Raw genomic sequence first — 16,001 nt, forward strand, 5'->3', positions numbered from 1 at the left:
AAAAGCAGATTTTAATAGTAAAGGGCTTAAATAATTGTAGTTACATTCTGACAAAAATGAATGTACAAGAAAATAAGCAGGCTGCAATTGTTTACATGGCAACACGAAGATGGTTTGAAAGTAAAAGGATGTAACTTTAAAAAAGCACCATAGTGTGTGGAACATTAGTTACGCATGGTATTCGGAAATTAGTGGTTATTTCCGAAAGAATAGTTGAAATTGTTATTTTATAGACTTTGAAAGTGAGATAATTACACGCAAGTATTTTAAAAAAATACTTATTAGATTTTAAATCAAAATAAAAACTATGACATAGTTGTTGACATTGTAATTAGTTTCATTTTATTCAATTCCTTTCCTTCCATCTTAACCTAACCTAACAGTGTTCTTCTTTTTTATAGCCCCATTATGTGTTCGATCCCAACATATGCTCTTTCTTATAGATTGGGTTAGGTTAGGTTAAGTGCGGCAGGCACAATGCGATCGTGAGCAAATGAAAAATCAAATAAAAGTGATTAAGTTTCTTGTAGAGATAAATAATATCTAAAAACTTAAAAGTCGCCAAAACTTAGTAGAATTATCAAAACGAAAATCCCTTTTTGTATGGTAATCTATTTATCAGATTTATCAGTTATGGTGACGGGGTATCTCATCAAAATGACAGTTCAACACATCTACAAAACGTGATATAAAGTCATGAAAAGTGATGAAACAAATAGGTTACATAGGTAACTATTTGACCTAGTTTTTGTTTCATCACTTTTAATGACTTTATATCACTTTTAAAAGGTGTGTTTAGTTGTCATTTTGACTAAATATCATGGAACCATCAGTTATATACTGACATTCTTGCAACCCAAATCTCAAAGTATATCAAAGTTACTTAGGACGGGTTGTTTCGGAGAATTTGAACAATTCATCAAATTTCAACGTTCATTTTCGGGTTCTGTGAAATTCCTATTTAAGTTCTATTATTATATCATTGTAGGCTAGTTGCTTGACAAAACTGAAATAAAAACAGAACTTGAAAAAATCATTCACAGAACTTGAAAATGAACTTTGAAATTTGATGAATTGTTCAAATTCTCCGAAACAACCCGTCCTTAGTTTATTACATAATATTCAGATGTCATTAATAATTACAGTATTGGCAAAATGTTGACCAAAGAACTTGGTAAAAAGGGTAGGTACATTATTTTAATATTTATAAATGTGTCAATTTTCAACCGTAAATTAATAATAATGGTTAAAATAAGAAATAAATTTGGAAGCTATTTGAAAGAATACGGGTCAACATTATGCTCCCAAAATGGAAGATAATCTCAGTATCGCTTTAAAAAAACTGCCATTTAGTAACTGAAGCTCGCTTGAAATGGATTTAGCCATGTTTAGGAATAATATTTGAAAAATCAGGTACTTCCTGGCCTTCCTCCTTCCTCTACCCACTTTCTTCAACCTCTCAACATTCCACAATCTGGGATCGCGCTATAGTCCCACTAGTTTTTTTGTATCACCATACAAGAGTCTGATTTATAGAATTCACTAGGTTGAAGACCTGCCACTTACTGCCTATCACCTGGATGCAGGAATTTCCCAACCTTTTCAGGGGGTAGTGCGATAATGTATTTGTAGTATATAAGTTGTAAATTTAGTAGATATTATTCTGTCAATTACTCAACGTAATCGACGTGTTATCATTTCTTTACGCCTCGTCAGCACAATTCTTCAGCATAGTAAAGAGCCAAGACAATAGTCTGACTTCTACAAGACTATGCTATCCCAAATTTGGGTTACGCTGTGAGATTGAAGGAATTGATAAGAGGAAAGAGATGTAAAAAAAGTTTGTGAACTACCCGGCTATTTAGATAGGCTCATTAAACACGGCTAATGCCATAAGGGAGAAGGGAGCGGGAGGGGGAAGGAGATGGGGAAGCGGAATGTTGGGAAGTACCTGTCTATTAAACACAAGTGATTTCAAGCAACATTTCGATTCTGAATAGCGGTCGACATAAAATTATGTTAAAATGGTTGAAAAATGACTTTGCATCTTTATAGTAATTGAAGTCTAACATGAACAACATTGCGAGTGCGTGGGTTCTAGGTGGGTTTTAAACCCGCGTCAGCCGCATCCTGCATTGACATGGCAGATAGCTTCTTCCCGATACGCTCGTGGATGTCCAGATATTTTGCTACACAGCGATCCAAACAGACAGATTCCCCTTTACCTGGAATGAGAAACGATTGTTGAAATAATATAATATTATAAAGCTCAATTTGTAAATAAAAAAATAAGTCCCAACACACATAGAGATAGAGAGTCTTGGATTTTTGGGTATAATGCCTTAATCTCTCCACTAACACGTAAGCAGTCCTCAGACATTTCAATATTAATAATAAATACAGGGTTTTCCAACAAGAGGTGTTATTTTGATATTCAAAGAGCTATCGAGAGATGATTAATGATTTTGTATGGCCGGAATTGGATGGTATTGATCTAGACAACTTTTACTTTCAACAAGACGGCGCTACGTGCCACACAAGCAACGAAACCATTGATCTTTTACGGGAAAAGTTTCCGGACCGTGTTATCTCTCGAAGAGGTTATCACAATTGGCCACCGAGATCTTGTGATTTAACACCTTGCGACTTCTTCCTTTGGGGCCACGTGAAAGAGAAGGTCTGCGCCAACAACCCAGCGTCGATTCAAGACCTCAAAGATGGAATTCGTGAGGCTATCGAGGACATAAGGCAGCCACTTTGCGATTTGGTTATGGAAAATTTCATGAAAAGGATATGGTCCTGTAGGCGTGGTCGTGGTGGTCATTTGACTGATGTTATTTTTCACTATTAACGACATACCTTCCTCTTTATAATGAAATAAACATTCGATCATTTATATTAAAAAATGGCATTTTTCTTTGAATATCAAAATAACACCTCTTATTGGAAAACCCTGTATTTAATTTTATTTACTGTACGACACATTAATCCTCCATAATTTACGGTACAAGATTTCTTATTTTAACATTCTTAACATTTGGGAAGATAGGTATTTAAAAAGTTATAAGGTTGTTTGAAGAGTAATTAAATATTTAATCATTGAAGACAATATTAACGACTCTTTAAAGAAAAATATGAAACAAAGAAAATATTCAGTCACATTTAGGAAATTAATGCAGGATCTTTTACTTGCTGGGGTAGTGCTCTACCCACTGAGCTAATTCGACCATATCGTCTAATCGTACTCAACATTATCTTCATTTTCCTAGATGCAACTGAATATTTTTCATTTGAGAGTCGTTAATATTGTCTTCAATGATTAAATATTACAATTTGAGGCTTTACTCATTAAATTCATTTTTATTAACTATAAAAATAGTAATCAAATAAATCCACTGTTTTAGAAATATCATTCAATAGCACAATTCCTCATGTTATGCTATGCTGTGATAGAACATCTGTTCTGCCGTGTGGTATCTTGAACAAGTTGCGGTGATATACAGCTGGAGTTTTAAGGCGCGTATAAGCCAAAGCATTCCAAGAGGAATGACTATCATTAGAGTTACGCATTACATTAAAACTAAGAATTGCAAGATTTGCATAACGTCTGGTATCTAGGTGAAATCTATCTGTTGCCTCAATTAAGTCCATAATATGTAGCACGAACCTCGAATAATTTCCATGCGTACACATATATAAGCATCACAATTTCGTCTCCTTACAATCCTTTATTCATTTATCTGCCTTAAATGACAAAATCATCTAAGCCTCCCTTTCTTAATTTTACTTACAACACTTACATCCAGAGGCGGCTCTAGGGATTCAGTCGTGGTAGGTCATTTGAAAAAAATGTGTGACTAATCTTTATTTGATATTGTGAAAAATGCCCATATATTATTAACTATATCAATTTGTTATAGAGTTTTAGAGTCGCGGACTCTAAATAAATATTATGTTAATATAATAAATTGGAAATAAATACACAATCCATGTACTTACGGCAAATTATTTTTAAGATATTAAGTTTTAATGTAGTTGTCCACAACATTAAAATAAATAAAATCAGTGTTTGATTCTATTTGACAATGATTTTTTACGTTTTTTGTTTTGTTTCATTCTAAATCGATAACAACATAAATAATTATTCTAATCCTTTCCCGAACTATGCAATTGAAAAACAACCATTGTTCCACACACTACAAGCGTGTAAAATGAAAAAACGACATTTGTTTATGTCACCATCTCTGTAAAACATATAATATTCACCGTGTTGTCTCCCCCACGGTCATGACCTAAGCGTCCCTAAACTTTCTTCGGAAGCTAATTTTTACTTCGACGAAAAATATAGTGCCATCTCGTTTATTCTATGGCGCGCGTAGGGACAGAAGATGCCAAATTGGACATTCTTTAAATTGACCCAGCGAATCGTGTGGACTTGTGAATGAAAGCTTCTATTAGAGACAACAGATGTCACTGCTAGTCACTCGCCGCCGCCGCTGTTTCGCGTTACATTTTAAATGTTTTGATGCACATAATTGATTATTATATTTATTATTGTTGTCTTATAATTTTGGGGGGTCAAACACCAATTGACCTAAGGGAAGAACCGCCACTGCTTACATCAGCCTTGTATTCTTTCAGAATCTCTAAATTTTTCATTGTTATAATCGATCAAACATGATTTACTACACATACTCTTCAGGGATTTCATATCTACTAACCATGCCTCACTGCTGTAAATCAAGTTTGGCAATGACATTACAAATTATAGACATGTTGTAGAGATCTCAAAAGTGGCAAGTGAAAGACATGCTAATTGTTGTATATTTGATTTAGTGGTTTTAGTACTAAACTCACACAAGTCACGTAAGGCTGTGTGCTATCTCGACTAAATTGCATAAAAAGTGCCGAAATGCCCGTGTGAGTGATGAGTAGGTGTTTGCATTACACAGCAAATATTAGAAAAAACGATAAGAATAACATTTCATTCGTAAATACATTGAAATTATTTATTACTAGCTGTACCCCGCCACGCGTTGCTGTGGCTCAGCAACGCGTGGAGAGTGCGTACTGAGCGCGGTCTGTCTGTGCAAATAGAAAAACAATCCAATAGATGGCGCTGTTTTTTTTTTCTTCAAAAAAGCATGTTTACCAACAGATTACGCTGTTTTTCAAAGAAAGCATGTTTCAACGTGTCACAGGTGACATGTATATAAAAACACATGCGTATTCGAATGTAACGTTCAAAAAATTAAAAGCAATCGGTGAAGAACTTTATGAGATTTAAGATTTTGAACAAACGAACATTTTTATTTCTATATTATAAAACCCACATTTAAGATTTTAAACAAACGAACATTTTTATTTATATAGATTATAAAATGTTATATTTCGATTTCTTCCTAAAGATTTTCAGCGCATTAGAAAAAGTGAGATAGTGAACTTAGCAACACTAAGTTTGAGAAAGGCAACCTAATGGCAGTAGGTCATCTCACACAGAGTTCTTTATTCATCTTTCTGTAAGCGTACCTTGTCATCTCATTGCACCCGTGATGTAGAATGCAAAAAGTATGTAAACGCTGCCCGATCTTATATCTACTTCGTTTATACACACATATTCTTTGAATGTCTATCTCTGTCGTACACAAACAACTTTTGAATTAACAATTTGTTGGAAACATATTGTTTTGGAGTGTTTCTTACTTGCCACAATTTGTCTTAATTTTGTGAGACAGTAACAGGTCTAGATGTATTGTAATTTCACTGATGTTTGGTATTAAATCAATGACTAGCTACAAACTATAAAAAACTGAAAATATCATAATTACCTAATTCCACCTCTGCGTATTTGGGAGGAATACATTTCTTATGACACGCCGTTGTCAATCGGTTGTACATATCAGACATCATCTCAATCTCCAGTTCTTGAACCAACTGCAACTTTGAAGGATCCAGCAATGGTGAAACAGCCATATTGTCGTATTTCTTACAATCGATTGTTTCAAATAAAATGTCTTCAATATACTCTAAAAAAATATGATTTTTTTAAATGGTCACACAATCTTAATCGAAATAAGAATACCGATGAAAAATTACTATTATTAATTTTTTATGTTGGCAGTACTTTTTTCAATTGTTTTCTTTCACTTGTTGCACCTTTATTTTTAGTTTGTTGATGGCCGCTGAAATCTGAAATGAAAATATAACAATGAGGTTTGTATAGGAATTTTCGTAATATTTTTGTAAAGAGGACGACACTCTAGTATCGCCATAAAAATTACCATTCAGAATCAAAAAATTGCTTGAAATTTTAATTTTTTATGCGCATCGGGCTTTAGCATAAATTAATTACATTACATACATAATATTTTTATTCCGAGCTGCATATGGAAATATGGTGATCAGGTCTAAATAGTCAAGTCTCTTGCCAATCTTTTTCCCCTCCCCACTCACTTCAGCTTCACAATGTACCCCATTTGGAGACCAGAGAGGCGGAATCAGAAGGCTGATCAAAGGACATCAGAAGATGAGCGATTAAAAGGAAACTATATTAATTGAGAACTGAATGCGGTAGTCGCTAATAAAGGGTTGTTCAAAGAGGCGGGGCTATCAGTCCATAATGGGGTGCTGATCAGTGGCGGCCAGCTAATATGTGCTCCCGAGCGCCGAACAACCAACAAGATTTCCGACATGGCTAATCACAATACGAAACTCGGTTCGGTTATAATATCTCATACAAAAGGTACCTACTTATTAAGCGCGCTTAACTTGCAGACCGACTTTGACTTGTGCCTATGTTCGTAGCAGTTCGTTTTCGATTGCGATCCAAAATTTAACTGCTTTGTCGCATATTCTGTGGAACAGTCGAAAGCGTGGGTACATACCAGTTCATACTATTCTTTGCAAATAATACCTTATCAAGGACGGCGTTCGGGGTTTTACCACCACATCAGAAGGAACGGTTTATTCAGTAGAAGGTTAAACTAAAACGCGTATGTTTGATATTATTGTCGATATCGTGGTTTCAATTTACCATCTGCTATTTTTCAGCGAATGTTCCGCTTCTTCGATACAAGCATACGGGATAAAACATGTCATTAAAAGATGAGTGATGGTCAGATTACTTATTATCAGTTTAGTCAGTACTCGCAGTTGCCGGGCATTGTCTGTTGAATTTAAAACTTTTCTTACTCTGCGAAAGTTTTGAAGTTTAATTGCAGGTTATATCGATCTTGTATATCAATTTATTAATAAGGCATATCAATTGCAGGTTGTACTAATTTATGATTACTTTTGTGTTTGTTCAACGTATAAATTAAGAATGAGTTTGAATGTGGAATACATTAAGAACAATAGGTCGAGTTTTGAAAACAAAGTGATAATAAAAAATGCCGGTCCACCTAAAACCTGAACTGATAATAAAACAAGAGTGCAAATCTGGATCGAAGAAGTTTACTCGATCATTTAACAAAACAATGTATAACAAAGCTTCGTAGCTCTGTGCATGTGATCAATTGAATAGTTTATTTTGTTTTCCGTGTTTAATTTACGATATTGATTCAGTTTGGACAATCAGCGGTGTTACTGATGTAACTCACCTTTCTGAAAAAATCAAAAAACATAATTCTTGTCATTTACATTTACAAAAAGTTTTGAGCTTAAAGGTTTTAGGAAAAGTTGACATAAGAATGCAATTGGATTCAGGCTACCGTGCCTAAGTTAAACACCATAATGAGCTATTTAATAAAAATCGATACAGGTCAAATTTCCCAGAACACGATTTCAATGTGACGCTTAAAACGTATGATTTCCTAAATAAAGTTCAGTAAAAGGTGAACTCTGTACAATTTACGCCCGCAACGATTTTTCAAAAGCTAACGGCGCTTTATCAATTTTACAACTTTTTTATAGTACTTGTTTATTGGAAGACTTTCCCGAGACTGTGAAATTACTAAAACTTTTGTGCACCATTCATGACCTTTGGAAGGACCTCAGTTGAAAGGTTAAGATGTTTCTTAACGTTAAACATGAATAAAATCTTTTTTAAACACGTTGAGCCAGGAGGACAGACTGAACTCACTATCAGTGTTTAGCATTGATAGAGGTCTTCGCTAAACAAAAGGAGCAGAGAATAGAACTTCTTTATAAATAGGTATGTACCTTTATTTAATTTATTTTATGACTTAATGTTGTAATCCGGTGAACCCCCACATATTTTGACCACCGGCCGCCACTGGTGCTGATACCGACCCTGATGCATGGCAGTAAGACATGAAACCGGCAGGAAAGAATGAAAGTAGAAATGATTTCCATGAGAAGTATTTGTCGATAACCATGTGTTATAAATGTAGAGACCCGCATATAATGCAAGACTGAAGTCAGCGTAATGAACAAGATTAAGAAAGGGATGCTTAGATGGATTGGACACGTTGTGAAGTGGACGAACAATATAAAATGAAAGTGAATTGTAGAAGAAGTCTCTGACTCCCAGGAAAGACGTGATGATCAAGTGGATCAAATACAGTTCTCTGTAACCAATCCGCCACTCCAAAAACCGGTTATGTGTTCAATTAGTGAAAGCGGCGGATTGTAATGCATACATACAAATATGCTATAAATCAAAACAGATTTCTGTAAAAAAAAAAACAAAAATGCTATCAAAAAGCTTTAGTAAAATTACCATTTTCAGTTTAAAATTAAGGTGTCATTTTAACGCGTGCAAGATGCTAGAAAACACAACTAACTGAAATGTCCTAAAACAACAATAATGAATCCTGTTAACTGGTAAAATGGTCAGCTCTAGCAAGCTAGACGGCGATATAGTAACTGAGATTGTAAGAGTAAGATAACCCGATGTGTCGGTGTACAAAGCTACCAGAAATTGACATATGAATATACGCAAATTATGTGCTTTCAACTAATAAAAATAATGGCGGATTATAGCAGTTGTCAGATAATTGAGCAGCAGATTATTTAAAGGGTTCTGTGTACTTTAGTCATGTCAAGAGTCAGAATAGCGGAGGATTATATATCAGATGATGAATCAATGAAGCAAGGAGTGTGTGCCAAGAGAGAGTTGTGTGGCAGTCTATCCTCTGCCCACCCCTTGGGAGAAATGGAGTGATGATTAGTTAGTTGAGACAATTCTTTACCTTCATTCAATCGAACTTCCTGTAGCTTTTCTCGTATTCCCCGTAGTTGCTATCTCTCATGCGTTCCCTCACTTTCATCGCCTGGGCGCGATTGGACACCACGAGGTTCTTAGTGTAAACAAATCCTGATATTCCCAACACAGTTATGGCTGTCCTGGTCAGAAAAAACACCAATTTCACTCAGTATACATATATTTTTAGGTGAACACCGAACAAGAATCCCAACTGCTTGAGCCACATTGAAAATACAAAGAGGATGAAGAAATATCCATTCATCTAACATGCCAATACTTCGCCTCAATGGAAAGAAGGCTCAGATATCCGGGGAGTTGAATACCATGTTGTGGAACCAGGAGACATGGACAAACACACAATGATAAGCTTGGTGAACTTTACTAATGGGATTGGGTTACTGCCAGAGGAATAAAGTGAAACATGGGAGATTGCTATCTCAATCTCAATCTCAACGCGCATGTGACCCTTAACAAACACAAAATTCCAAATCTACCATAACCAAAGAAATAACGCCCTGATGAAAAACCACCATTCAGAATCGATATATTGCTCGAGAAATGACAATAGCCGTGTTTGAAGACCAGATAGCCGGGTACTTCCCAACCTTCCTCCTGCTTATCTTCTTCCCTTCTGTCTCACAACACACCCCAATCGGGGACGCCATAGTCTCACCGGCTCCGGGCAGTGGGATGCAATTGGAACTCTTGTGCTTTGTGCGGTATCCACAATATAATAACCTCTTCGTGTTACATCACCGTAAATACAATGTAAAAAACACACCAATGATGTAATATATTTAGTTTAACGTAAAATGCTTAGTTTGCTTACCAAGAGATCCAAATTTTTTGAAAATTTGCCAGAGGCATACTGGATAGTTTAATAATTATATCATTCAAACATACACTTCAAAAGCTCCCACTTCGCTCGCAGAAATAATGAATGTTGAACTTCCTATTATTTTAGGTTAGGTTAAACTTTATTATTTGCTGTCAAATGTTTCCTAACCTGTTTATTTTTTTGCCTACCATAGACAATATGTCCAGAGGTTTCAGTATTTACCTTACTGCCATTTCAGACGTGGCGATTTTAGTTGATCAACTCTCCGTTGAATGACATTTGAAAGCTAATCGACAAATGTGAACGCCCTTTCAACAGAGTTGATCAAGTTTTTAGTTGAGCGACTTAAGTTGAAATTCGAATCAACACTTGTGAACACATATTTCAACTCGCTTTTTATTTCCTTGCGTCCTTTAGCGAGAGAAGTCGTTTATATTTAAGATCATCGTGTGGTTTATTTAAGTATGTCTAGGCATGAAAAAATGTCTGTAGTGGTCGAATGACATAATTTTCAGGTTTATTGATTTCTACCAAAGTGCGAATAGTATAATATTTTTTTAGAAATGGGACATACAAAATTAAATTAAAACAATCAGAACCACGTACAAGAAAGATTCAGGATTAGTATTAGTATTTCCACAGTGGAAAATACTTTAAGTATCGCCCTGGTGTAAGACCACCATTCAGAATTGAAACGTTGCTTGAAATGGCTTTGGCCGTATTTCGTGACCGGTCTGAAAAGTCAGCCAGTTCTCTATCTTCCTCTTCCCCAACTTCTTCCTCTCCTCACTAACTTCAGCCTCACAACATACCCCAATTGGGGATGCCACAGTCTCACTGGCTCCAGGCGGTTGGGATCAATTGGGGCTCTTGTGCGGTTTCACACACAAAAATTAAAATTTATTGAAATCAAAAAAGAGTGGAGAGTTGAAAATGAAACTCTCAGTGTCAGATATCTCAATGTTATTTCTAATTTAGTTTTTGATGAAGGTAAAGTTGTTGAATTCCGCTACAAGCTAAGAATGGAAAATTTTAAAAAATAGCCAGGTTTCAACTTAATTACCTACTGAGATGGAAAAGATTCATTTTTTTTCTCAATCGCTTTCTGAGTTAATTTTAAAGATTAGGAAGTACCAAGGAAGTATGCTTAAATTCTTTAAATAACCCAAACAAATAACCTATTTTGTGCATCCATTTCTTTACCGAATTGTTGTTCCGAATTTCGTAAATGATTTCGATACCCTTCAGCATCTTCTTATTTTAAAAAAAAGAGTATTAGATTCACCTTATACAACTGTTAGAATCGATTTTCTACCCCAAATATGACGTTTTTGTGCTTTTTCAATGACATGTTCTCAAGTTCGATCCGCAAAATGTCATAAATTATTAAGACACACGCACGAATAATTTCAGTTCACGCCATCCTAATGAAACGTCTGAATTGAATCTTATAAAAATTTTGTATTTCAAATAAAATCGCACCGTCTGAATCGGCATACGCGAGCTTCCCACCTCAGTGAGGCCGATGGAGAGTGGTTTATTTATGGGCCGAGAGAGTGGTTTATTTATGGGGCCGAGGTACGCCCGTGTTACGCCATATAATACCAGGTTCAAAGTTTCAGTTTTAACTTTTTTCTAACTAAAAACTTCAACAACTTTGTTGATCAAAGGTTACACTTGTCAATATGCTTTCAAGGTCGAGTTGATCAACTAAAATCGAAACGTCTGAATACCATTACATAGAACGCCCGATATAAATAGAAACTAGAAACCCTATGTTAAATCAACTTCAACTTTTGTTCTATTCTATATTTTTTTAGGTTAAAAGTAATATATGTCATGCCACTTTTTTCCTCTGACAGCCCAGCGAGAATAGTTTATTTATGAGCCTGGCATAGCCCCAGTCCAGCCCAGTCTCTATGAAAATGTTCCCCAGGGTTGTCATAGAGTGGTTTATTTTATTTATGGGTTTATTTATGGTTGTCATTCTGTGTTTGAGCATGTCCCTGGCTCGATCAACGAAAGGGAATTTTCATTTTACGTAGTTAAAAATTAAAATGCTAAAATTAAAAATTTCTCAAATGCAGTCAGTTTCCTTTTATTGTAATTAAGGTGAATCAAAAGGTTTTTTTTTAAAATACGTTTCGTATTAGCCGTGGCCAGCGATCCCGAATTCATAAAACATGATTAAATACCTTTATTTTATTTTTGAGGCCAAAATAGTACCTACTTAATTTGCATAGAGAAAATGGTAAAAATTCAAACTTCAAACCACTCATGGTATCAGGCATAAATAAACCAATCACGTATCAGGTTATGTCAGGAATACTAATACAAGAAAATATCAACAGAAATTATTTTGGCCGTCATCCCATACAACGAAAGCGAATTTTCATTTTACGTAATTACAAATTAAAATGCTAAAATTAAAAATGTCCCAAATGCAGACAGTTTCTTTTATGCTAATTGGTAAATCAAAAGGTTTTATTTTAAAATATTTCGTATTAGCCGTAGCCAACGATCCCGAATAATAACCATAAAGAAATATTTTTAAAAAGGTTAGATTATTGTAGGTTAGGTTAGGTTATGAAATTTTAGGTTAGGATATGTTAGGTTAGGTTAGATTGGCATCGCTTTTGGGTCCCACCCAGGCGTTGTACGTTCAATTCCTCGACTGGCTATTTTCAAATATTGTTAGGTTATTCGTAACCCGGTAATGTTGGTCTTTCTTTTTAGAAGTAGCAGTAAAAAGTTAAAGTATGGGAATTCCAAATGGATAATGTGTCAATATTCACCAACCTTTTAAATTTCTAAACTCATTGCAAAATCAACAAAAAAATACAACTACACGAAAAGAACCTCAATGAAAAAAAGCTGCAAACATTTCAACTGTTTAAAAATAAAATCTTAAGTTATTAATTTATTTTTTAGTTAAATTATTTCAATTGTAATAATAACATAAACATTTCCTTAAACACATAAGTAGTAAGATATTTATATTAAAGTAAGAATGATGTTATTTTAATTATATTTTACTCATGTAACGTCTACTCTATAGTCGCTTGCCACGCCACACCCAGCAGCCGGCAACCAGGTGGCGAGAGTAGGTCACGAGAGTAAATCGCGAGACCCGGGTGCTGACAATCTATGTGGGCTCGCCTCGCCACTCTGGCACCCGGCAACCGGGTCGTGAGAGTAGGTCACAAGAATAGGTCGCGAGAGTGGGTCCTGAGACCCAGGAACTGACAGTAAAATAACCCACTCGCTCTTTGGAAGCTCGCAACCGGGTTTCAATCAGAGGGTCATTCACGATCACCCAGGACTAGGTTAAACATTGAAAGCCATTTTCTCTGGCTATAGAGCTATAGAGTATAGTACTATAGCTATAGACTATAGCTATAGACTACTGGCTATAGAGCTAGACAGTATAGACTAGCGCACCGATTGGACTGAAATTTTAAGGTCGCTAAGTCTGAAGATGATTGAATGAAAAGATCGATACGGAATATTTTTATGAAAGGAAGTATGATTTTATGATATTAACTTTTTTAATGCGTGACGTTACGATTCTAGGTGCCCGTGTATTCGACCCGTTCTCATATGACAAATGTCAAACATGTACAAATGTTGGGCGCACATTTCGTTTGATTCCTGACTATGCACCAATGCCGAAGGGATGATCAATGATGGTAGTTCCTCAGAGCTTCTTCCATTAAAATACTTAAAGAACAAGACAGCTTTCCCCCTTTGCCCTGAAGATTGCAATTTGTTTATTAAGATAGGGGAATCTATCAACGGACCGCCTGTTTCTGCAGTCAAGTTTTTTTTGTCAAGTATCTGCGGGCCCTGTACAACAACTGTACACAGTACACCCTGCATCTGAGTGGCTAACTTAATTCATCACCGCCAAGGAACTACATGAGAATGATGTCAAATTGACTTTTCTTTCGAACCTCAATCCACGTCTTATTCGCTAAATCCTTTCTAACGTATTCCGATAAATTACAGTTATATCAACATGGATATTATCCCACCTCCAGAACAATTTAACATTCAAATCATGTTTGGACGTCATTTCTGTCAAAGGAGTAGTAGATGTGAATGCAATTCCCATAGCGTGCTTACCAGCTAGTAGTAGAAGTCGACCAATTATATACGAACACCAGCAAAATAATATGACGGATACTCATGAGCAGCGCGTATGCTACACGCACAAAACTCGAGTCGCTTGTAAATATTTCCGGGCACGAATGGCCTAATACTAAGCCACGGGAAAAAGCTATTATTAAATAAAAGATCAAATAATTATAATACTTTTATTATACAAAACAATAATTTTCATTGTTTCTTATTAAGTACATTATAATACCTGCGCTTGTAAAAATATTGCAAACTAGTAATAAATACATTCCCAAATAATTTCACAATAACATTATGTACAATTTTTAATAAACAGAACACATTCCTAAGATGACTGATATTTGATCACAAGCAAGTATAAAAATACAAATTTAAGTGAATACCATTTCGTGATTTTGTTTAACATTATTTTAAAAATATACATTTATGGCTACAATATTATTATTTAGGTATATGTATTCAACATACAAAAAACATACTTGCACTATCTATGTACATTATATAATATAATACAAACATGGAAAATGGATTAAATAAAATTGGTGTTGTAAAGATATGTACCCACGCTCATTCATGCTCGATGGTTTTACGCTCATTCGAACATGTCTCAACGTTTGTACCTTCTCCCTCAATGCTTTTTTGTTCGCTCGATGGTCAACAGAAATTTACAATTTGACTGGTCTTCTTGGTGGTATATCTATGGCTTCCTGTGTCGAGCTGCTAGAATGCAACGATGCAACGCCACGACGAGGATGGTTCCAAGTCAAGATGTTCGATCGAGCCAAACCGTCGAGCTTGAATTTACGTGTGTACATAGCTTGTTTGCTTCCTTTGCACAATGAGACACTTGCTTGATTTTTTTTCGGTTCAAGAAGGAGATTGATCAATATTAAATGACTGTATTTTAATTGATTTTATTGTTTTCTTATTATTTCTCTTGTTTAGATTGCCTGTGTGGTTGCTAAACAAATGCTGGTAATTCTGCTGCTCTCTCCAAAACTATGAAATCAGTGATATTCACAAGCAATTTACTCTAATCTTGATAAGAGCCTTGTTAAAAAATTCCATGTTATATGATACGAGAGTTGTTGTTAACAGTCCAAGAGGGCTTTTTCTATTTTTGCGGTTTTTTTCGTATTTTCGAAGTCACTTGTGTCCGTAACAGCATATTCAAAAAAATATTTATCGTGTACGTTTTTAGATACATGTATGTTATATACAACCTGTTAAAAATAAATAATCTAAAAAAATATTTTTCTTACTTTACAGCTGTTTATAAAATAGTAGTTTTCAATAAATCGCCAATCGACCTCAAGATTACTTTCATCTGCTACTACATACAACATGACAAAAATATATAAAAAATATTTTTTGATAGAACATATCTCAACCTATAGGACCCAACTTCTATATTTTTATATAATAGCTAAGTAACTGTGTGATATTATTTTGAAAAACTATGTAAATACACTTACTTTGAAGTCAATTTTATGTATTAAAAAACAGCAATTTGAAAAAAAAAAAAAACCGTATAATTAAACAGTATTTATACTATCTTAATTGATAAATAAATTAAATTAATTTAAAGATTTAATTGGTGATATTCTATATTCATTTAAACTCTAAACACATATAAATGATTGCATTTTACATATTCAATCATAACGCGAAGATCGTTCGCCACAAGCGGTCGTTCGCGACGCTCTCTTCTGTAAAGTAGTGTTAAAAAACGTAAGGGTAATAGTTTATTTTCGATATACGTATATATTGTAGACATAAAATCAAAACGTAGACTTTGTTCATGTAATTTGAAGGGAGCGTGTCAAAGGTGAACAAGAATTTGAATAGCGTTGAGGC

At 34.9% G+C, this 16,001-nt stretch overlaps 2 protein-coding genes across 2 annotated transcripts; both read right to left on the reverse strand.

Moving 5' to 3' along the window:
* Nucleotides 1–531: 531 nt before the first annotated feature.
* On the reverse strand, nt 532–5,973 carry Tim10 (translocase of inner membrane 10). Its single transcript, XM_089632054.1, has 2 exons — nt 5,829–5,973; nt 532–2,225 (listed from the first exon to the last, which is right to left on the reverse strand). The coding sequence occupies exons 1-2, from the start codon at nt 5,971–5,973 to the stop codon at nt 2,098–2,100; spliced, it is 273 nt and encodes a 90-aa protein (XP_089488180.1). The 3' UTR covers nt 532–2,097.
* A 77-nt stretch (nt 5,974–6,050) lies between these two features.
* Nucleotides 6,051–10,131, reverse strand: LOC149423640 (uncharacterized). Its single transcript, XM_089632055.1, has 3 exons — nt 9,996–10,131; nt 9,153–9,306; nt 6,051–6,189 (listed from the first exon to the last, which is right to left on the reverse strand). Exons 1-2 carry the CDS (start codon nt 10,031–10,033, stop codon nt 9,159–9,161), a joined length of 186 nt encoding a protein of 61 aa, XP_089488181.1. The 5' UTR covers nt 10,034–10,131; the 3' UTR covers nt 6,051–6,189; nt 9,153–9,158.
* Nucleotides 10,132–16,001: the final 5,870 nt, after the last annotated feature.

Source organism: Hesperophylax consimilis, chromosome 5 (assembly GCF_061612785.1).
Source record: "Hesperophylax consimilis isolate HC1 chromosome 5, BYU_Hcon_1.0, whole genome shotgun sequence".
NCBI lineage: Eukaryota > Metazoa > Arthropoda > Insecta > Trichoptera > Limnephilidae > Hesperophylax > Hesperophylax consimilis.